The sequence below is a fragment of the Telmatherina bonti genome, assembly GCF_933228915.1.
Source record: "Telmatherina bonti genome assembly, chromosome: 11".
NCBI classification, from domain to species: domain Eukaryota; kingdom Metazoa; phylum Chordata; class Actinopteri; order Atheriniformes; family Telmatherinidae; genus Telmatherina; species Telmatherina bonti.
In genome coordinates, this window is record NC_136629.1 from 33448913 (window position 1) to 33474191 (window position 25279).

At 38.8% G+C, this 25279-nt stretch overlaps 1 protein-coding gene across 1 annotated transcript in view; it reads left to right on the plus strand.

Moving 5' to 3' along the window:
• Nucleotides 1-1842: 1842 nt before the first annotated feature.
• LOC306762721 (inactive phospholipase D5-like) overlaps nt 1843-25279 on the plus strand; it is a gene marked incomplete at both ends in the record, with an annotated part of 89513 nt that continues 66076 nt past the window's right edge. The window contains one exon of the mRNA XM_079249316.1: nt 1843-2013. Within this exon, the coding sequence (XP_079105442.1) occupies nt 1843-2013 (171 nt within the window). The remainder of the gene's footprint in view (nt 2014-25279) is intronic.

Sequence of the window (25279 nt, forward strand, 5' to 3'; positions counted from 1 at the left end):
TTAGAGGACATATCTTAAGAAAACTCAGCTCGAAATTGCATTTCTGAGTATTTCTGAATTCCTGCCATCTATTTTATTCCAAAAACATATGCTAAAATCACCAAGTCAGATATGTTATTGTCAGATACTTTCTTTTCTCCCAAACAAGACCATCATTCAACATAGAATACTTACATATAGTATGAAAGTATTTCTCCTTTTGTGCTCATTTTCTTAATCATCACAAAAGGTTATATTTTTCTTACAATATATAGAGGAATAAGTGCCTTTGGATGCAGACTGTGAGCTTTCAGCATTAGTTGCGGGGAGGCACATGCAATTAAAATGGATCTTTTCCATTTCAGTGGTTGTTTGCCATTAATGATGTTTTTGTTAAGATTGTGTGTATGTGTGTGTGTGTGTGTGTGTGTGTGTGTGTGTGTGTGTGTGTGTGTGTGTGTGTGTGTGTGTGTGCTCATTGCTCATTCTGTGTAGACATGAAGTTAGCTTTTATGACACATTTCCTTTCTGCAGCCCATTCTTCCTAATATAAATCATCAACTTTTTTTTTAAACTATAGTTGTTAAGACTGTGATATTAGTCAAAGTAAATGGAAAGGAAGCAACTCCTTGCATGTGTCTGTGTGTGCACATTCGGTGTTTGTCCAGATGCCAGTTATAAGCCAATTAAAGGTTTTTAAGCTCTGTTGCTCCTCTGGCAAGATGAGGGAAGGTAAGGGAAGAGAAGCACTGCAGCCCCACTGCAGCACTCTGCTGGGATGTGCCAGAGTATGTGTGGATGTGTTTGTGTGGGAAAAGGGGTCAGATTGACACATGTGTCATGACTCAAAGGGAAGAGTTTGGTGGAAGAGAAGATTTGTGTTGTAAAATGGGACAGAGCTTTGCTATTTATCTGGTAGCAAAAGAAAGTGAAATAAGAAAGTTGACACACTGTGATTAAACAAAGTGATTAACCAAAGAGAGGGACATGTCCAGATGAGGGGGAATAAAAGAAAAGAAGACAAGAAGGAGACACTTTAAGAAGAAAAAGAGTGAGAATGTGAGGAGTTAATGAGAGAAAAAGTGTATTTTTACAGCCAGTTATCAGGTTCTGCTGGTCTTTCATGCATGGGTCTTTCCTTCCCCTGTGATGCAGCATCAGCATCAGCAACACCACAACTCTGTCCCCTCTCTCTTTCTACCTCCTTCTCTGGCTTTCTATACCCCTCCCTTCTCCTCTATCCTTCCTTTCCTCACAAACGCCTCCACGCTGGGGAAGCCTGGATCAGTGGAAGCCCTGATCAGTGTTGTCGGAGTCCCTGGTCTTCTGAGAGCTCAGCCTAACAGGTCGGAACTGGGCTAGCTCAGCAAATCCTGAGGATCTCTGCCATGTTATGATATGATGAAGCTCTGATTGCTGGAAGCAGCACTGGAGGAGGATTTCCTACAGCCTGTGGATATTATGCCAATAATGTTGAAGACAGAGATGCTTCCACTTTATGAACACGGGGGGTATGATGGCATTTAAAACTATTTGTTGTTGCATTTGAGGAAGTTATAAACTAAACAACTGATTTTTTTTTTTTTTTTTTCAATTTTATTCTTAACGTCCTGTCAGAGGATTACTGGAGCAGAAAGCATGCAGCAAAGAGCTTCAGAAAAAGACTCTTTTCTATTCAGTTATGATTGTAATTAAGTTTTTTTCTGCAAATGCAAAGCTTATAAAAAGTACCATTTAGCAAATGGTACACAATGGATTCCCAAACTGGGTTTTTTTGCAGCCGCTAACTGGAGAACGACGAGCTAATTGATCAGTTTACTCAGACTGAGAGACTATTGACTTATTTTCTTAACTCCCATAACCATGGATCCCAGAGGGACACGTGGCCCGGTCGGTGGTCTTGATCTGAAGGGTCAGGGTTTAGGTTTTGGCTTCCAAACCTCTGGAGCTCCAGCCAGTTCCATAATCACAGCCGTTCAGCAGCAGGACTACTCAGCTAGTGTTTGGCTTCGCAGGCGGGATAAACTGGAACACGTAAGTTATGAAAACTGGTGCGGATGTTGGAGAAAAAGTCAAAGCTGGAATGCTGAGATAAGGGGCTACGTGCTGTAGCCTGAGTTAGAATAAGCAGGTTGTGTTTAAAAAGAAATATACAAAAGCCAAAGGTTTCTGTATTCTTCCAAAAAGTCAACAATGTTGAAAAGTTGACATATGTGTGCGAAGCCACGGGGACATCCGTCCACATTGATCACAGTTTCATCACGACTTTCAGATCTGCTTAGACTTTCAGACTTTCAGAAGTGCTTGGAAAGAATGGGAAAGAAGTATTTTTGGATGGAAACTTTAAGCTGGTTTCCATGTAAAACTAGGATTAGCAGGATGTTGGTTGTAAAAAAAAAAAACAAAAAAAAAAACATGATGACATTGAGGAAATTGATTCAGGTGGCTGCACAGTTTGGAGACACGATCTCAACTGACGTGGCGTGAGATAAAAAGCAGCCTTCAGCTGCTAAAAGTTTTATTTGGTACCACTGGCCAAAACACTTTGACACGAACTATTGAGTGTGTGTGTTAGCTGTTGGGTGTGTTTAATGGAAATCTATTGCAGGAGTGATCTTCACAACCTCCTGTGACTGAATCAGGTTATTCTAAACTAATTTTATCATCTATTTTGATCACAAGTAATTTTTTCAAGATAACTGTCAAATAATTGTTTTTTCAGGATCTGCTTTACTGCTTGAAAGCAGTTTTTTTTTTTTTTTTAGCTGTTTATGGGTTAAAACAGTTGATTGATCACATGTTATTGCTTCAGTCTTTTATTGTTCTAACATTCTATGGAGAAACTGATCAGATCTGTTTCAATCAATCACAGTTACCATAGCAGCCATCATGTTTGTTATACGTTAGATGTGTTTAGATAGTACATTCTGTAGAAGAGGCTCTTTATCACCCTTTCTGCAACACTTAGTGTTTTGCTTTTTCTATTAGACAGACGTTGTAAGGTCCTCTGGAGACTCTCTGCTTGCAGGTAAATAGTATCAATATTCCACAGGGGGCTTCAAGGTGTGGAGATTTCGCATCAAGGAATGGAGTGGAAGTAGTGTGCGTTGAATATTTGATGCCGGAGGGAAACAGCACCATTTCCAGAAGCTGTTTCTGAGTCTGTCAGTATAAGCAGCTAGAAGCAGCCTGTCCTCTTCCTGCAGACCCACACATGCATGAACACCCATGCAGCAGTTTACAGATGCACTTACTCATACAATGTTTTATTTTTTTTTTATTGCACATACATCAAACCACACAAACACAATTAAATATCACAGCTGAACCTGCTGCAGTTTTTGACAGAAAAATATTTTCTTAAGTGGAACTCCAGACACACACACGCGCGCACACACACACGCGCGCGCACGCACACACACACACACACACACACATACACACTTTGTAATCACATAATCATAACGATGCCACGACTCTGCCAACATATCATCATATCATGTTAGTAGCATCCAAAGATTAGATTGTTCATTGAAGCTTTGACAAATTAAATTATTTAATGCAGTTTTCTTCGACAGATACAGTTTGGACATACATTTAATGTAGGAGCAAGAGTTAATCTGCTGACAGGGATGATAAATGAGGAGCAGGTAGGAGGAGGACAAGGTAAAAAGTTGGATACAGAGTCTTTCTAACACTGCATATTATCACAGCAATGCGTCATTGTAAATTTAAAACTATAGGTCAGCGTTTTGCACCATCAAACAAAGTGATCAGAAACCTTTTTGTAATTTTCATGTTTTCATGTCGAGCACCTCTGTAGCAGTTAATAATTGATGTCAATAATAAATATGAATCATACAACTGTTTCATATTTGCCAGAGGATAAGTCCTTCTTTATGCATTTATGAGAGCGCCAGCTGTTTATGGGTGCCTTTGTTAATCTAGGCTGTGCTCGAGGACTTTTCTTATTAAAGGAGAGTTTCACATCTTAAAACTACTGCTTCTTCAACAGAGATCATTGGGGGCCTTTCCATTGCAGTGGAATCCTGTAAGAGTAGCCGCCTGATCTGTAGAAGAAAACTTATCAAACAACTTAGAGAAATGTGTGAAACTTTTGAATGAGTACAGTCTAAGCCAGGGATCCTCCATCCTGGTCCTTTAAGGCCAGTGTCCTGTAGGCTTTCCAAGTGTTAATGCAGGAAAACACATCATTCGATCTCAGACAAGCTCTGTAGACGTCTGCTAAATACATACTGATTTAAATCAGGTGTGTTGCAGCGGGGACGCTTGGAAAGCCTGGAAGACACCGGCCCTCGAGGACCAGGACTAAGGATCCCTGGTCTAGACCAAAGCAGTAAACAGCTGTTGGACACATTTATTTGTCAGTCTGAGTCAGTTTGTCCAGTTTTTTTCAGTGTGTAACAAACCATCAGAACTGTTGAACACCATTACTATTTCTCCAGGCGCTTCAACATGTTGAATTTATTTTTACACTGTAAACAAAGTGACAGGTGGACTTTACGTACATCATTATTAGACTTTTGTGTAACTATCTACATTGCTTTCAGCCCCCCAACAGATTTTCCAAACAAACAAACAGACTTGTAGTCTTGTACAACAAAACAAACAAAACATAACCATCTGTGATGTCATGAAGCGTTGGTCCAATGCTGATAGGCTTAAAGCTAGCTGGAGGTAAAAAAGCAGTGCCGCTGTCACCAAAACAGATAAGTAGTAAAGAATCATGGGTCAAAAGCACAGACAACTGCAATGAAACAAAAGCAGTGTTCATGTTTTCATTTGATCACAGTGGATTAATGCACTAACGCACTGAACACATGTTTTAGCATGTTCAAAATGCTGCTGCCAGGCTTGTAACAAAATCTTCTCAGTTTTCTGATGTGACTAAAATCTTGATGCAGCTGCACTGATTTCCAGTTTATTTCAGAGTGCAATTTTAAATGGTTTACTCACTCAAATACTTGCTGACAGTTACCAGGTTATAGCAGACGGCACCCACATCTCCCTGGCAGGTCCCTGAGGTCATGTGAACAGGGCCTGCTGATGGTGTCACACTAAGATGAAAGCAAAAGGAGACAGAATCTTCCGTTTTCCAGACCTCCAGACTCTGGAACAATCTTCCTCTGGACTTGAGATTGATTAAATTGGCGGTCAGTTTTAAAAGCCACTGAAGAACAAATGTTTTTTTTTAACCTGCTTTTTATTAATTGACCTTGTTTTTATGCATTGTTGGCTCTTTTGAAGCACTTTGACATTATTTCTTAAAAGGTGCTATTTAAATGAAGTTTTACTTTATTTTACAACAATTGCACCAGGCAATCTTTATTAAATAATACAATTTCAAAACAAATTTATATACTCTGCACTGTTAACAGCAGACCTAAAGTACTAGAAACAGGACGAACACAGGACAGCCTGCAGAAACAATTGATCCATATGTTACTGACACAGCCCTAACCTTAACCCTAAGCATTACTCTAGTGCCTCAAACAATCAGCAAAAGGCTAAAACATGCTGGAGCTGTGAGAGACAGTATTAAAAGTGTATTACTGTGAGAATAAGGATGCATTAGCAGGACCGTACTTATCCAGTGTGACTCATCACTCGTAGCTCTGAAAATTCACGCCATGACCTTAGACAAGATAAAGCAGGCTTATACTGTAGAATCAATGCAGGAATAAAACTATAATGATTATCTCACAGACTAAACCATGATAACTTATTTTGTTACTCCGCAATGGAACTATTAACAATCTGAAAGCGAGATGCACTCTTTAGATGAGTCATAGGTTGTTTTCTTCAGTCCCCAAAGCAGAATATGACTGAAAGCTACCAACAACTGGGCAGTAAGGATTTTGCAGTGAAAGTGAACAATGTTGGATATACACTGTTCCTGTTCCAACACACCTGACTCAAATGAATCAGTCATTATCCAGAACTTCATTGGTTGTTGGATCCCAAACTGAAGACAACAAATAAAAATATGACTTTCACCACCTAGTATGGATTGTCTTTTTAACCTCTATTAGCTTCACAGTGCCTTCACTGTACAGTTTCTTCATTTCTTGAGTTTTGCTATGATGCATTGTGCCATCAGTTGTTAAAAGCTTAATTCTTTGCTCTGTCATTAAAGCATAGTGTAAGATGTGTCCATTACTGCTGGTGACGGTAACAGCCGTACCATTTAACATCTTTGGTTAATGGCTAAATGGATACTCTCTTATGTTATGTCATGTTATTATGGTTGCATCGCTAATGATGGCTCAGATTTCACATGCTTGGTTTCGGCACTCATGTAAATAAATTACCATTTCCGATTTCTAAAGCAGCAACAGCCAGATCCACTGTGTTCACTATGATGGTCTTAAAGAAGATGAATCAGCAGCTGACAGCCAGCCTGGGAGGCAAACTCTGCAACAAAGACAGTAAAAGTATCCCAGAGGAATTTTAAAGGATTGGCAGCTTGAAGTAAAGCTGCTCCCCAACACTGATTGCATTTTCAATGTCATGGCAACAGTGCTGATGTATGACCCAAGTCAGCTGTAGGATTGGTCAAGCTATATTAGACCCTGAGGAGTTAGAGTGCAAACTAATTCAAGATTTTTTTTAAAAAAAAATAATTTTGTAAATCTCTGCCATTCATTTAATTTTTGCTGTAGGGGACAATACTGTGAGAAAAAAAAGACAATTAAATTAAACCCAAACCAGATTAATTTATTATAACAGATGAAGTGTGCATGAATTATTGGCATTTGCATTCTTCTTATGGGGTTTGTCTTCTGGAACTGATTGTTTACATGAAATTGGACAAATCCGAAGATTTGCAGCAACAGTGAAGACGATTTTGCCTCAATGTATAAAAGATTTTGGGCTTATTTGTCTGCCAATAAAATGAATTACAATCAAATTTAGACGTAGAAGACTGAGCTATGGAAACTTCCATAAACATAGTCTTACTATTAAAGATTATTGCAGGACTTAACCAAAGAATCCATTTAGACATCATTTGGTAATAAAATGTTATAAATACGATTGTTTCTACTACATGATGGTGTAGTAGTTAGCACTATGGCCTCACAGTAAGACGGTTGCTGGTTCGAGGATTGGCTGAATGGAGGTTGGAACAGCTTTTCTGTGTGGAGTTTGTATGTTGTCCCTGTGTATGCGCGGGTTTTCTCTGGCTTCTCCAGCTTCCTCCCACCGTCCAAAGACATGCATGGTAGGTTAGTTGGTTACTCTGAATGTGAGCGTGAATGGTTGCTTGTCTCTGTGTTCGCCCTGCGATGGACTGGCTAACTGTGTACCCTGCCTATGACCCAATGATTCCCTGGATAGGCTTCGGCTTTTCCACGACTCCTAATTGGAATAAGCAGTTCAGAAAATGGATTATTGTCCTGTTGCCAGGAAATAATCCACGAATTCCATTCTGAAGGTGTCCCAGCTGAATTCAGTGATTTGATTATGTGTTGGAATAGGAAACCTACCCTGGATGAAGAGTTGCATCTGTGGAATCATCAGAAACATTAGTGCTTCTGTCTCCTCTGGATATTTCATGCAGACTGAAGACAAATTAGCAATAGTTCTTCCTCATTAAAGACACTACAGAGCTTTTGCATTTTCCCCGTCAGGAGCCCCTTGTTGATGGCTATTTTGGCATCCATTTTGCATCCTACCTGACCTGTTGCACTGCAAAAACTGAAATCTAAGTAAGATTAAAAATCTTAAATTGAGTACACATATGCTTATTTTTTTAAAGGTAAGATAATTCGTGGTATTTATGCCAGAGAATTCCTCTTGTTTTAAGAGTATTTTTACTTGTTTTGGGACGTTTTGACAAGCCAAAGTTTCTTGTTCAGTTGGCAGATAATTTATCTTATTTTAAGCAACATTTACCTCATTTTTGTATATTTTTTCTTGTTTTTTAAGGCTGAGTTTTTGCAGTGTAGCTCTGTCCAACCATCAAAAGACGATCCTAAATCACTCTTGTTTTGTCCCTTTCTCTATTTTAATCTTCTTGTGTTTATTTGCTGAATCAGTGATCTAGTGTATTCAACACAGCCAGTGTATTTTCCAGTGTGAAGCTGGGCAGCAGTGGCTCCAGAAATACACACGATGGATGTCACTGTGTCATCGAACAAGTGGAGAAAGCAGAAAATAGCATAATGTGTCTTTAAGATCACTGACTTTGTTCCCTCTTCTAAAGCAGTGAAGATTCAGCCTCTTTAGTTCAAGACGTAGTCTTCTCATCTTGATGGGCTTTGACTGACATGAATACATCAAGAGAAATTACTCTGAGCTTGGTGCTGTGTATCTTCACAGTTTAATTCAGACTTATGGTAGTTTGCTTTTAGTGTTGTTAGATGGTTTTGATCTTCTGGCTGTTTCACTCTCCTCTGTCAAGGAGACACATTATGTTCCACAGTCTGGTTAATTAAAGCTGTTACTCTTGTCTTAAAGGAGGATGTTCTCTTTAGTGAAGTAATGGAAGACAGCCAGAGAGGAGGGCCAGGAAAATGAAGTGCACACTTCAGGGGCTTCAGGGACTGACAGACAAGATTTGACACTGTAGGATTTTTATAAGCCATTTGGCAGAAATAGGGGTGCAGAGGCAGAAGTATTTTAGTGAGTACCAGTCAAAGCAATCATACTTTACAGTGAAGAAAGGCAAAAAAAAATAAATAAATAAATAAAAAAGCTCTAGATTTATATGTGTAGTTTCCTTTTGCCAAAATATATGATCATCAATCAGCTCGCTTGGAGTGTTTGGCTCTCTCTCTGGTCAACAGCTTGACACAAGTTCAACATCACTTCAGTTCAGCAGTCAATTTGCGTCAAGCTTTAATTAAAGTTTCCCACTCGCCTTCCTCTCTACAGTTGTTGAAGTGATACCTACTTGATGATTTACTCATTGTCCATCACGCTGGCGTCAATGCAATACAGAGGTTAAATACATGTAGATTGGTTTGAAGACAGTGTGTGCTTGGTGAAGCTATGGTAGGTCATATATCTACAGATGTCTATGTCTATTTTAGTTTAATTAGAATGTGTCAGTGTTTTGCTTTCCAAGTATGACTGATAAAATATCAAAGCCTGCTTATTATTTAACAGCAGAAACAACAGGGGGAGCTGTTGCATAATGTTAGAGGCGCTTTAATGGACCATCATAATGAGCAGTATCACTTTTCAGTGTTTAATTAAGTGTTTTTTCAACTTTTAAAAGTTTGAAGCATGCTGGTTGTCAGTGTTTGAATGTGGGCGCTAAATCTCCTCCACTTTAATTGGCTTTTTATTTAATCTTTGTATTTCTTTGATGGGTTCATTTCCTGTGTGCACCTCATGCTAAAACCTCTTAAATCTTTCTCTTCACACACATGGACACACACACAACAACATGCTCTCACAGATTAATGGGGAAACCCAACTTAAAGCTGCTCTTCTGCTTTTCCATTAGGCAAACTAATTGGGCAACTCGCAGAGACTCTTCAGGGTTCATTTCTTTGCACATCCAAGCCAATTATTTTGAATTAAAAAAGTTTATGATCATGGAATATTCTCTGATTACTGAAATCCCCTTTTTTTTTCCAAAAATCAGCAGAATTTGTGCAGAGTTGAAACCTGTGTGATATCTTTAATAAATCTTTCATTTTAAAAATATCAGACAATTCTGCTGAGCTTTTATCTCGACTTAAAAGGTAAAAATGTAAAGTTCATTAAAATGGGAAGCTCGATATTGTTTGTGTTTGTTCATATTGTGCAAAATCTCCATGAACAGAAATTGTCTATGTATTTCTTTTATGTCTGTATTATTAAGTTTCTGTTTTTTATCAGACAGAAAATCTCTGGTAACCCTCTGAGCCAACATAGGATGGAACCGGAGCATCTTCCCCTTTTCTGCTTGGCCCCACATTTTTAAAGTGCAATTTTCTTGTGGGCAGGCCTCGTGTGACCTTTCACAAGACCGATTATTATTATCATTAGTAAATTATAATAAATGACCTGCTACCTGCTACTCCATCATATGTAACTGACTGACCCTTCACCCAGTTTCTGCGAGGCAAGGCAAGTTTATTTTACAAGACCATTCAAAGTGCTTTATATGAAACATTAAAAGCATTGCAGATGGCATAAAAACAAACAAAAAAGCATAAAAGACAACACAAATAGCAAAATCACAATAAAATCATAGAACATATTAAAATAATTAAAGGCAAAATTAATTAAAAGTTGCTTTTAACCTGGATTTAAAAGTGTCTACATTTTGTGAGAGTTTAATCTCTACTGGGAGTTTGTTCCACTTGTTTGCAGCGTAACAGCTAAATGCTGCTTCTCCATGTTTAGTCTGGACTCTGGTCTGGACTCCAATCCAGACTCCGATCCGGACTACAATCCGGACTCTGGTCTGGACTCTGGTCTGGACTAGTAGCTGCTAGTTTTATATTCTCTGAACATATAACAGATTTATTCTGGTCCTAAACCATTGTGGGATTTGTAATCAGCAGGGCTTTAAAATCTCTCCTGTGACTGACTGAAAACCAGTGTAAAGATTTTAAAATTAGTGTGATGTGTTCAGATCTCTTAGTCCAAGTTAAAGCTCAAGCAGCAGCATTCCGAATGAGCTGCAGATGTTTAATACTCTTTTTAGGAAGTCCTTTGACTGCTGTGACAATCAAAAGTTCCAAACCATGTGAATAACGTAGACCCTGATGTAACACACTCTGGTGCAGCAGGTGGAAATACATTGGTTTACAACTCACTATTAATCAAGAAAAGAACCAGAAGTACAAGGCAAGCTGGCAAGCTGCAGTAGAGCGGACCAGAGGCCAAAGAGCGGTTGTCTTCGGTCTATATTTCAGATCAGTGTTTCATATATTTTTCGAGGTGAAGGTTTGCTTATATAAGAGCCTGCCAAATGAGGGTACATACGTGTTTTTCTTACTTTTTTGAACCAAGCTATTAATTTCCTCCCACCAAGGAGGTTTTGTTTTACCTGCCGATTGTCTGTTAGTGTTCAAGACAACTCAGAAAGTTGTAGCTCTCCGATTGGCATGCTAAAACCTAACCTAATACTAGAAAAAGCACTCAGAGAATGCAAACCTCAGCCAAGTGCCTATGGCCTTACCTCACAAAGTTAAAGAATCCTTTAAAAAATTCTTGGATCCAAACAATGATCCGGATCACCACCAAAAATCAAATCAGTTCTCCCTTTTCACATTTCCAACAGCTGCTGAAAATTTCATGAAAATCTGTCCATAACTTTTTGAGTTATTGAAAGGATTCTTTAACATTGTGAGGTAGGGTCTTAGAATCTAGGAGGAGGTTTGCGTTCTCCGAGTGCTTTTCTAGTTACTGGATGTGATGTGTCATGTAGCTAACAAGTGCGTACCAGTACATGAATTAAACGACATTGTTAGTTCCCATGGCAAGCACAAGCTGCATTTCCATGACATATCTTTGCAAAATAAAAGCAATATTTTAAGTTTTATAAACAACTATCGTTATTTGCGGGTGTTTCCATTGAACAGTGTTTAGGACATTAGCCTCACGTCTCAAAAAATCCCATAAGAGGAATGAGATTTTACAAAAATTGCAGATTATACAAGGTAGCCACGTAGCGGTATTCTGAAGACTTGACTGGTAGTTTTAAGAGCCTGAGTCTCCAGGTTTTTACCAGTGATGACCCTCTTCTCTTTGCTACCAAACAGAATAACCTCAAATTTTCATTCATTGAATTAAAGAAAATTCTCTTTCATCCAGGTGTTTACTTGCTCCAAACACTGGCACAGTAAGTCTGTTGGACTGCGGTCATCTGGGGACAAAGACACATAAAGCAGCGTGTCGTCTGCACGACTGTCATTATTGATGTTAAAGTTCTGAATTATTTGACCATAAGGAAAGCATATACAAGTTGAACAGAAATGATCAACTTGCATAGAAATATTCATTATGACCAGAAACATGGAGTTTACAGATGGTAACTGGAAGCAGTTAGAATCACGTGACACTAATGTGACGAGGATTTGACATCCAGTAACCTGAGAATAGTGTCAATTATTTATTATGTTAAGTTTCTATTTAATTTATTAGTCAGATAAAATGTCCAGTTTTATTATGAATACCCAAACATGTAAATTAATTTGAAGTCCCTTTAAATTAAACATATTTGAGCCTTTACCAAAAAAAGTAACTAAATAACTGCTATTATTAGTTATTTCCAGAATGCTGTAAAACTGTTTCTAAATCAGTTACTTGTTAGAAAAAGTAACTATTAATTATAATTAATTACTTGTTTTTAAGTATTGTCCCCAATACTGGGATTTATTACATTTAATTCATTTTCAATGATTAGTCACATTTAATTCTTTAAATCGAAGATGCCCTGCAGAGAGAGGCACATACAGCAAAAAGAGAAAATTGTATGTATCAATGAAAATAGCATTGGACTGGCATTTTAGTAATAATAAAAAAAACTTACTCTTTCTACTCAAAGGGCTACCCAATAATATATCCAGTCCTCTTAGACTGTATTTTTTCTTAATTCATCAATGCATGGGCGGACGTATGAGATATTGACATTCTTATGTGAAAACCTAATACTCTACAAACAATAAACAGAGAGCCTATTTACTGTTTGAGAGCACAAACTTGACAAAGTCTTGTGGAACTTTGCAGCATGTGCATCTGTCCCATCTCTACAATTATAGTCTGTATTTCATTTACAGCCCCTGAGATCCTGCAGTAAAGTGATTGTAAAGCCACCAGCGTGTTTCCTGATACAGATCACCATCTGGTGCGTCGACAAAGACATGAAATCGTGTCCAAAAGCTGGCTTCGCTTGTTGTGCAACTCTTTTCCAAGCTGTCACACTCTGACAGTAAATCTCATCAAACTGTGTAATTCCTGAACACACACACACACGCACACATGCATAAATACTGCAGCAGATGTCTAAGATGCCATTAATCACACTATTATTCAGGGAAAATTAATTGTTATACTGTATGTGTCAGTGAAGGCACATATGCAGTAATTACTGAACCAATCTTCACTTTCTTTTAGTTTTGCCAAATAATTAGCCAATAAAAATGATCACAGCTTTATATTTCAGTCATATGCTTGCTTTTCAGCTGGGTTTATCAATCACTGGGTGTTTCTAATGTTTAAAGTGACCGTTGATCCATCGTGTGGATTAGAAGCAGTGATAATCAGGAGTCTATAAATAGAACCAAGATATTTATGTGATCTTGAACTAAACATGTAAGTGTTGGAGGACAGTAGAGATTTGACAGAATATGTATTTATCAACTTGTTTTGGTGTTATACATCATAAAATGTGAATTTAGTTGCCTTAAAACATGAAAAGAGAGACGAAAAGGCTACACAACACACACAACAATGCATCAACTACACACTTTGGCTTCCAGCGGTTCAATCTGACAATGACCACTGACAGCTAGCTTGACCTTTCTGAGAGGTGCAGTATCATATGGTGTCGGACCACCTGCATGAAAACACTGTGAAAGAATCTGGAGCAGACGCACACAAGGCTGACTGTGAAATGACCTGAACAACACACCTTCCTTTTAGTATGAGACAGGGTCACGCAGAGTCTCCTCTGAGCAGTGCCAAGTCAGCTATAAAATCACAATTCTGCAATGAAATACAAAATAAAAATACACCCGTACCCACAGATGCATGACAGAGATGGATGCTGATAAAATCCCACAAATTGTGGCAGGCTGAAAAGTCGTTGTGCCAATCAAAGGCTCAGCCAGTTAATCAGCCAAAGGCCCTGAGTAATTAATAAGGCTATATTATACAGATGATAAACAAATCAGGTCAATGCTTTCAGCCTTTTACATTGGTGTTCAGCATTTCTGAGCTCACTGACACTTCATAGATTTAGGCAGGACAGAAAGTGACCCAAAACCGTGAACTAGGTGTTGGGATTTTGGTGTCAAAGAAACCCTCAAAACAGGAAACACGTCAGTGGTCAATGGCAGGATGAAGCAGGACACATGAATGACAACACAGGTCTCCACAGCGGACTTTCAGAGCTCTGAGTTTTAGTTTTTCTGTTTTTTAGTTTTAAAGTTTTTCTGGTACAGACTGCTCACCAAAGGCAGGGTGGGTACAGCAGGCATCACAGCAGCTGACCTTCACAGCATCTCAAACCCCACACACCTCTCTCTACCCTCCTCCACCAGTCACACATTTATATCAGTTACTGGTTCAACCATTTTACAACAACTAGGGTTCCTGGACATTACTACTTACAAATGAACCACTATTTACAGCCCAATTCCCCAAAAGTTATTTACATACTTACATACATTGTGACTTACTAACCTAAATACATAACAAAACACATCATCATTCAAAAATAACCAACTAATAAAATAAAAAAAAAAACAATCACTCCCACCACTCTGCTCCGGTTTCTTGAATCAGCCCAAACGAGCAATCATAAACAAATTCTCCACAGCTTGGGTCTTAAGGCTGCCTCCATGTGTGCACTCCATGAAGCCACACCCAACCAGAGAAAGAGATGTCAGTAATGGTCAGCCCAAACAAAATCACAAAACAAAACTTGACAAAAAAAACAGCAATGTCACGATGTAATGAACATGTTCACCTTAGTGAGGGGCCCGTTGCGCTACCCCTCACACTAGGATGTTTGGATGCATTTAAAAGTATACTTTTGATTTCTTTTGGCATTATCTTCCCTGATGTTAACAGGACATACTGGAAGTCTAAAATAATGTTAAATGATTAATATCACTGGTTTTGCAACAGCAATGGCAGCAATTATGAGAAAGTATCAGATGCATTCCTCTCAAGTTTAAGCTGAAATACAATATTAGATAGAACACAGGTCTTGAAATGTGACATTTAGAATCACTGATGGGCGTCTTGATGAAAATCTTTTGTTGTTACTAGAGGTCAGCGGAAAATGGACAGACCAGTAAGCAACGCCAGAAAGGCAACGGTAGCTGAATCACACTTGTTAAAAACCAGTAATGCAGAGTGCCGTCTCTGAAAGCACAACACATAAACGCAACACAGAAGCTACAGTAGCAGATGACCTCTCCAGGTGCCACTCCTGTCAGCGAAGAACTGGAAACTGAGTCTACAATTCACTCAGACTCACCAACATTTAACAATCGTAGATGAAAGAATGTTACTTGGTCTGAGCGGTCTCCATTTCAGCTGTAACATTCAGATGTTCGGGTCAGAAGTTGACATGAACAACATGGAAGCATGGATCCTTCCTGCTTTGTATTAATGGTTCAGGCTAACAGTGCTGTAATGGTGTAGACCAGGGGTGCCCAAACTTTTTGCCTCCAAGGGCCAAACTGAAAATGATCCAATGAGCCACGATCCAAACGCTGCAGCTTTAAGGATGAAACACGAAAAAATGCACAAAGTTATTTTAATTATTGTTAAACAGCAAATACAGTGTATTTTTTTCCTATCTGGGCAAATCAAATGTTATATAAAAAACCAATATAGCAATAGAACAATAAAGCCATAGTTAGAGGGGCAAGAAACAATATTTACAGCCACTAAACTGCAACCAAGTGCAACGTGTCAACAACCAGAAACAGTGCATGTGAACAAGGCAAGTTGTTGTTACTTAGTGGAAAACATGAAGTTGATCTTTGGACAGTACCAGTCTCCATGTTGGGTTGCACCTGGCTCACTGACAAGGTCATTGAGGTGTCAGTCAGGGTCCCTCTGAGTCTGGTCTTATTGGGGTTCATGACACTGAAAGTGTCTTTTCATCAAGCTCTGTAGACCATTATTATAAACAATGACTTGAGGACCAAAAGCAAAGTGCTGGCGGGCCGATTTTGGCCTGCGGGCCCCACCTTGGGCACCCCTGGTATAGAGGATATATCTTAGGGACACCTACCTGAGTATTGTGTCATGTTCTGATGGCTATGTCCAGCAGGATAAAGCATCAGGTCACAAAGCCTCAATCATCTTAAACTGCTTTCTTTTACATGAAAATATGCTCACTAGTCCAATGACCTCCACAGTCACCAGATCTTCAATAAAACGTATCTGGGATGGTAGAATGGGAAATTCTCATCATGGATGTGCGGTTGATAAATCTGCAGCAACTGTTTTATGTTGTCATGTCATCCGAACATAAATATTTGAGGAATATCTCCTACACTTTGTTGAACATATCTCTCAAAGTATTATGGCAGTTCTGAAAGCAAAAGGGAGTCCAGCCAATTACTAGCAAAGTGAACCTAATAAAGTGGCTGGTGAGCAGAGAATAATAGGATATGCTTACCTTATAACACAAGTCTTTATTCATGCTGTTAACACTAAAGAAACAGCTGTACTGTAACACAGATGTGCAGCTCCACAGATGGGAAATGAAAACCATCTTAAATGTCAGCTACAGCAAAGACTCCCAGTCTTGCCAGCGATTTGTGAGTCTTGTCTGGACACATTAATGATGTTTGTTTATGGGTTTTTACTGCCAAAGCAGTAGTTCTAAGCTACAGGATGGTGAGCTGCTGATGGGCCAGAGGACATGAAGGCACAACATTTGTATGAGCTTTAACTAGGAAAAGCAGCACATCTGCTGTCTTTTACCATGTACTTCTTATATTTACTGATTGATGTATTTTCAGGTAATGAAAAGTAATCATGTGCGAACTTTAAAGCTGTTGTAGAGTTTGGATACACTTCCATACACTGTGGCTAAGACTGACAACTTATTATAGCACATTATTTTCATAGCCATAACCCTCCTTTCCCCCACTGCGCTGTGATGCTGCTGGACTTGTGAAGTGCATGAGCACCCTCTGTTGACTATTCTGTGTCATCACACAGCAGCAGACTGACATATTTACTGTGGATGTTCTGAATGTGAAGTGTAGCTCTGCTGCATTTCAATGAGTTATCAATATTGCTATCACATACTGAGACGTGGAGATTCCCTTAAAAGAATCATTTTGTGAGATCAGTGCTTAGATTTCTGTCTAAGAAACAGCATCAGTGACAGTTGTGTATAACAAATGTATTGGCTGAAAACAATATTTTAAGGCTTTGTGAAAGCTTTTTCCATCGCATGCTTCTGCCTCAGCATCATTTATTGTATTTCTGCCTCCTAATGGAACAAATAGACAAGCACTGAGGAGAGCAAGTGTACATAATGTGTGCTGTAATCACACAGACTGTAATTAGGGATGAGTAAAGGCAGAGGAGCATGTACAGAAAGGTGAGCGGAGACAAGCAGGACAGACAAATGGCTGGACAATGAAAAGGAAGAGAGCCGAGCCATCTATTTATTCCCCGTTCCCTCCCCTTTCTGGGTCTGTACGAGAGTAGAGAGAAATGTGAGCTTGCTTTTACAGGGAAGGAGTGGTGAGATAGGAGGAGGGAGGGATGGAGAGGGAGAGTTAGAAGGAGCCGGACGAACATTCGATATGGTGAAATGAGAAGAGAGGAGGAAAGTGAGACAGAGGAGAAACGAGGAAGGGCGTGAGAACAGGAAGAGAGACAAGCAAGATGTTTGGAAAAAGTGTGAATATATAGATAGATAGATAGATAGATAGATAGATAGATAGATAGATATAGGTGTGTCTTTTCTTTTTCATTCATATAGTTGTAGCAGAGTTTCAGGAGGAGCAGCACTTTCCCTCTGTGCCACACACACACACACACACACACACACACACACACACACATTCTACACACACATACACGTGCATTTACAAACAGCACCACATTCATTTTTGCTGCGCTGAGGTACAGACGCTCTCCCCTGTGACTCCAGGGGAAGAGGGGCAGCAGCCGATTCACACACACTGACACACTCTTTCTGCTTCTATCATCACACACACTAAGAAAAGCCCATGCGTTTGATGGTGAAGGAACAAAAGAGGGATGCACAATGAAGGTGAGCCATGTCTATCTATCGATCTATCTATCTATCTATCTATCTATCTATCTATCTATCTATCTATCTATCTATCTATCTATCTATCTATCTATCTATCTATCTATCTATCTTTCTAGCTGTCTGTCTATCTATCTATCTATCGATCTATCTATCTATCTATCTATCTTTCTAGCTGTCTGTCTATCTATCTATCTATCTATGCTGTTGATCAGTGGTTTTTTGAAGTGAGTGTGTTTGTGCTGGAGGTGGTTTTTAACAGTCTAGTGCTTGCGGACAGTTGTGCTTTGGGTGTTTGGGTTCATCAGACTTTCCACTGAAATTTTATGAGAAGTTCCCCAAAGAAATCTCATCATGTTGTGCACACTCCTGCTCACGTGCATGGCTTCATAACGGTGCAAAGCAATGTAGACTTAACGGTTCGTCTTTATTGATTTAAGAGTGTTTTGCTCTTTGGCAGAACTATTTTGCTGTGGCTTCAGTGTACATAAGGTAAAAATTTCTTTCAGCCAGCGTCAAAGCAGCACTGTTTTAGAAGAGATCACAGCTCTGTTAGAACCTGAAGAAGCTGTGAAGCACATCTCTGATGCTCTGCTCAGGCAGCAAGCAGAGGCTTTATTTGACAACAGGAGGTAAACTGAAATGGCGAGGTCTAATTATGTTTTTTCTCTTTTCTCTTCTGTGAGATATTTCTTACACAATCTGTTTTGTGTGTGTGTGTGTGTGTGTGGCTGTGCTGTTTCAGTTTCCTGTATACACACTGTATGTTTTAAGCTGTGACTTCATATTGTTATGTGACCCAACAGAATCAGGAAAATGATTATAATTAGATTAGCCTGGTGTATTTAACTGTGGCTTCACATATCAAGCCTACATATGTGGGGAGATACACTCCCTGTCGAATTTCTTAGCACACAATCATCAGTCATAATTTGGAAGGAATGTCCAAATATTGTGATATAGTAGGTATAGTAGCGAGTCACATGCTGTAAATTAGTTCCTCAGTAACAATGAGCTGTGTCTCATGCAAGTTATTGTTCAAATGATTTATCTGCATTAAGCAAACAAAACAACTATGGACATCGCTGACTCTACACTCTTTAGGTTAAGAACTGTTGTGTGTTTTCTTTTTAACCTGGAATAAAGGAAATACACCATCATCTCTGAGGGGGAAACATGATTGAAGGATCATCATCAGAGTTCAGTAAATCAAGCTGAAGCATTTCACCAGTCAAACTTCTGCCAGTGAAAGTTGGAGCATTTTCACACATTAAAATGAAGAGAACTGAAGGTGTTGCGCCTGAAAAGATGTTTAGCTTTAAGAAATGTGCTTATTGCCGTGGCTAATCAATAAACAATCTTTAGCACCTACTGCATAAGCCTGTACAGTAGCCTGTACAGTAGGTACAAGCCTGTGGGGACGGCATTTTGATCTGGGGGGATTCGTCAGTCAGTCAGGTTGGTCAACCAGCTCACCAGATATTATGAGTGACCATGTTTTGTTTTGTTTTCACATCATTATGTTTTTTTCTTCCTCAGTGGCACAAATATTTGCCAAGATGACTATGTCATATTCATGGGGCGCAAATTAAGACAAAGCGCCCCAGACAGATTAATGCATCATTATCAGATTTGGATTAATTTCACCCATGACTTCCCAGTGAGTTTCCCTTCTTTTCATTAAAAGGCACATTTATCAAAGTGTAAATTTCTAAAACTATTTGACAGGAAAGGCAATTAGGTTAACAATAATAATGTGGTCCTTGAATAAAGGGACATTCAATCCAGCTTTATTTGTATCGTACTACTTCACAACAATGCCATCTCAGGGCACTTTACAGACATGTCAGTTCCAGCCAATTTATAATAAACAGCCTAGTAAAGGAAAACCAACAGATTGCATAGATTTTGGACTTATCTATTTTGGATCCTATCCCCCATGCCGCGCTGCGCGAGGCGACAGTGGAAAGGAAAACTCCTCTTTAACAGGAAGGATCAGAACTCAGCTCAGGGATGGCAGCCGTCTGCCTCGCCTGGTTGGGGTGGAACATGCACAGCTGCAATTCACTGTGCAAAAAGAAACTACACATGAAATAATCATTTTTTATCTTTAATTTAAATAAATCTGCGGTGAAGAAAAATTTGTTATTTGAGAATAAACTGATTTTCTGATCAACAATTCAACATCAACACAAAACTTATAAACCATTTATGGTGTTTCTTATTGTTTTTTAACTCTCAATTAATAAAACTGACCCAAAGAAAATCCAAAACAAATTGTGATTGATTGTATTCATCTAGTTACAATGTAATCAATAGTTAATCTCAACAATTCAGGATGCTTCATAGAAAGTATTCAGAAGGTTTCCATGTCTGTGTCTGCTTGAAGGATGGTAGAAAACAACACAAAGACTTAAAACGTTCCTTTTGCTGAGACCTGGAACTCCACTCACAAAGCACACTTTTATCATAACACAATTGAAAGATGGCCGGAGGAGGAGATCCAGACAAAGCTCATTCAGATTCACCTCAGCGTGAAGTGACCGTCTCCGGCTGGATGTTTTAGTAAATAAAATCCCTGAGCAGTGCACAGTTCATGACTCAGAAGCATGACGCGATCAGGCAGTGTTTTAGCACGATCTCATGCAGTCTGTGCAATCAGACAACCTTCAACTACTGTCAGCTCAACTTAAGACATTCTTAACAAGATTTCCTTTTCCCGTTACTCCTCGTTTCTGTCTGTCTGTGTCTCTTATGCATCTTCTCCATCTTCGTTTCCTGATGCCATCAGTATTTCAGCCTGGATGCACAGAGCACACGCCTGACAACTGGGCTTCTGGGCCACGTCTGATCGGCAACATTTACACTCCTATCTGTGGGGAGTTATTAGGAGGAAGAGGAGAGACAGTGGAGACAGATCAAACAGGCACAGTGAAGAAAATTTAGGTGGGGGTGATGATACGAGATTCTAGCGCTGTACGAGCAGACAAGAGACGGATGGGCTGAAACAATATAAAGAGAAAGAAAAGAGAATTTTGCAAACCTTTTCACAAACTGTGTGAATTTGATTGGTTTGCAAACACACAAGGACAAACAAGAACAGATCAAACAGGCATCCGACTACTGTGCAAAACCCCAGCGAACATTTGAGCCCAAAACACCTGAAACTGTATCCATGGCAACCAAACTACTGGCTCCTGCAGAACGCATCAGTCAGCACATTTTCTTGATGTGATGAGCTTCCAAAGACTGGTCGTGCTGGACAGATCTCACTTCTTGCAGAAGAAAAAGAGATTTTCATTTAAGGTTAGACTTCCTGTTAGCTGAACCTGAGGCTTACAGCAGCTCATGATGACTACAGACGCTGCTAGACTGCTCCCTGGCTTTATATGTTGCTGTTCTCAAAGCAACAAAAGGTGGAAGACCCAGCTGACAAGATATACAGGTGTAATGGTTTCATGCTACACTATAGTGGTACTTTTGTGGAGTGTAATAGAAGTAATTGTTAGGTATGTAAATGCTTTGGCTTACACAGATCTAAATGCTGATTGTAATCTGTCTTCCTTTCTTGTCATATAATGGCAGCCCTCTGGATGTTATGTGAATGCTGAGAGTGTCGGAAACTTCCTTCCTGGAATAATTGCATAATCCTTGCAGGAGGAAAGTGGATAAAAAGCGGAAAAAGAACATGTATTATGCAGGAGATGCTTTAATAGATCAGCAGTTTATGGTGTCTTTAGTGTCACTAGTGGTCCCAAACGTTGATATTCATAGCAAACCGATGCAGGAGGAGGATTTTCAGCCTTACATGTCACAGTGTCTCCTACTGCAAAATAAGGGCAAGTGTACTCCTTTTGTTTCATGAAGATGCTTCATCGTTCATCCAGACAGCTTCACAAACTCACTGAGGAATTGTTCGGAAGGCTTTGAGAGTCGCTAAAGTCACGTGACTCACCTCACCAGCATGCGAAGTGCTGCTGATCATATAAGCTGAGGTGTGAATGAGTGTTGAGTTATGATCTCAGGAAAAGATCAATGATTCATAGAGGTGATAAAGAGCCCATTTTCAGTTCATCACACCACAAGTGAAAGGAAAGTGGAGCCCACTTCACACATCAGCAGCTTTCTCTCAACTTGCTGGCCAATGAATGTGACAGTGTCATGTGTTAATTACTCCTCTGGATTGTTTCCATGACATTTTGCCACTAAAATCTATGTCAGACATACAGTTTCATTTATGTACCACTTTTCAGTGGCTGCTGCACATGAACTTTCACCTCCATAGTTTTGCTTTAGAAAAGCTGCAACTTTTTGTTTGATGAAATGAAATGAAAAATACTTTTCAAGGAAAATTCAGTATTGTATCAGATAATTAACTAGTGAAGGTCTTGTTCCGGAGGCTGATAGCTGCTGGCAGGAATGATGTTTTGTATACATATATATATAGTTAAATTAGATATAATAGTTAAATTAAAAATAAAAATAGTTCAATTAAATCATATATCAATAGTTAAATTGTTCCTATAGCGTGTGTTTAATTGCTTCATGTGAATGATATGATGTCAGTAGAAAACTGGGATTCTTCTCTGGAAAATGTAACAAAGTGGAGTCTGCAGCCTCTGGTAAAGTAAACATGTTTTTCTTGAGCTGATAACAATAATAATGTTACTGTGGCACATTTATACTCCTATGAGTGTAACACTGACCGCTCATTTATTGTAGGTGTTTGGAAAGGTGATGTTTTAAGTTGCTTCTAAACCAGTTTTATTCCATACAAACACTGTGTGCTCAGAGCTTTAATATAATTGTTATAGCTACGTGATGCTGTGGTGGGAAAACTGTGACTCTGTAAAGATTATTTCATTATATCAGCTTATGTACAAATACACAGTAGCTGTTTCCATCACTTTCAAAGGCATGTCTAAATGACGGAGGAGGAACATTACTGCAAATGCGACCAGTTCAGTTTTGTATTTCACATAAATCAGCGATGGCAGTGCAGCACTTTTCCCATCTACTACATTAGGATTGATTCATATGTGATGTAGATTACACACTGCTTGTGAGTTAAAACAATGGGGGTTTGTTCTGCTTGCCATGAGCCACCAGCAGCCTTGACATTTTTTCGCTTCATGCACACACACACACTCACACACAGAGAGAAACACTGATTCTGCACTTTGGATAGACACATTATTCATCATCCTGTGCTAACAAGGGTTTAACCATGCAAAACAAACGATGCCCTCTCAGAAAATTACAAGATCTGAACAGAGAAGGAACAGTCTGATTTACTAAAGCATTAATTATGAATGTGCTGTATGGAGAGGAGAGGAGAGGAGAGGAGAGGAGGTGTTGACTGAAATCATAGTAGTTTAACAAGGTAAACAGACAAATTGTGGGGCAATTTTGTACAAATGATTGTTCAGATGGTTTGATGCCAACTTCTTCATCCTACTACAACCATGAAGACTATCAGGAAGCTTTTTGGACACACTTTCTCATGTATTGGGCATGTGTGTTCAAACGTTTGACAGATTCTGCATGTATTAATGTCTGATTTTTAACCAACCATGACTGGAAGTGAAGCAGAAAAGCCAAAGGTTCTTAGTCAACTTTTATTAAGGCAGCTTGGCTGAGGAGCCCAGAAAGTGTAAAAAAAAATAAAATCTGCTGTTTCGGAGTCATTTTTGTTAAACTTCTACAAATTTCAGCTTTGAATTGATACAGGAATCAAATGCTTTGTGTGGAGATCAGGTTGCGTATTTACATTTCAGCTATACCACATTCTCTAGTTTCATACATGCCTCTGATCAGTTTTATTTACACATTGATATGGATTAATATGACATGAGCCAGAAAATATTTCACCTCATAATGATTTTAGAGTTTTGGAGCTGTTGTTATAAAAGCAGCAGTATTTTTCACAGCAGTCAGCCCTGTGTGTCTTTGATTTGTGTCCCTGATAAAAGAGTGCAACAAACGTGTGAAAGCTCATCTATTTCATGTCGGCAACAGCTGCAATCTGCATCAGTTCTCATTAAGATACTGTCATTGTTCAATTAAAGGATACATTAATTTCACTTCAGTTCACTCAAGGAGGCACCACTTGCAAAGAGATGATCAATTTTTTTTTTTTTTTTAAATGCACAGGAAGAAAAGGCTTGTTGGTGCAACGGTTCTGTATAAACCTGCAGAAATTTACAGAGCAACGTTGATATTTTCAAACAATGGAAAAGCACAGATGGACAAAATATTATAACCTCATGCACAATAACAGTGTCCCTGAAAGCTGCTGATGTTACCAGTCCTAATTTTATTAGCTACAGCTGTCTTGAACTGCATCTAAACATCAGTGCTGTAATTGCAATTCTGTTATTGTTCCTCATTTTGACTGGACAATAAATTCTCATTTATTAATATGACACAATTCAAAGGATCACCATAGTTTCTCAGACAGGGTCCATGGCACATGGTTACTATCAACATACACAGAAGCAATTTTTCATAATAGCTTTAAGAGAAACAGACAGTACAAACAAGATTAACCAGCAAAAGCTTCAATGGATGTAGATCCAGACATATTGTTGATGTTTATCTGTTTTCCAGGTGAAGCTGAGCACGTTTGCAGTTTTACAAAAAGACAGCTATAGAATAATAGACAGGAAGAAAATAATAAATGAATAACTTAAAACAAAGCATTTTTTCCAAACAGTCCATCTCAGCAGGTAGTTTAGCATTTTGGTACTTGTTGACCCTTCCATCCTGCCTTAACCCATCAACTAGCCAAGGAAGTCTGCTTCTGTTGAAGGTTTCTGCTTGTTAAAAGGACTTTTCTTCCCTACTGTCATCTTATGAGTGTCCAGGACAACATACTGAATCATCATTGCGATCTTTTGGTTTCCTTAGCATGGTAACTTTTTATGAACCAGCTTTACACTACTAGTCAAGCATTAACACTAATGGAAAAATGTGTCCAAACATTTTACTGGTACTAAAAATAAGCACCGATCTAATGGAAATAGGCTCATTTATATTAGAATAGAGTAGAATTAATTGTATTCAATTTGTATTTTGAATGGTCCTTCAGATGACTGAGTAATTGGCTAGTTTAAAGGAAGGAAAACTTGTTAGGATAAATATAACAAAAAAGAAACCACAGATTGAAAATAATCACTAGTTGTCGTGATCTTATAATCATGTTCTATATACTAAACGCTACATCTCAATAATCATCGCTGAAGTAGTTTCATATTACATATCTATGGGAGTTTTATACTGTCAAACTGCTGCAGAACTGCTGTGAGTGAGCATTAAGTGAGTTTTTTTTTTTTTTTTTTTGTTATTTCATATTTT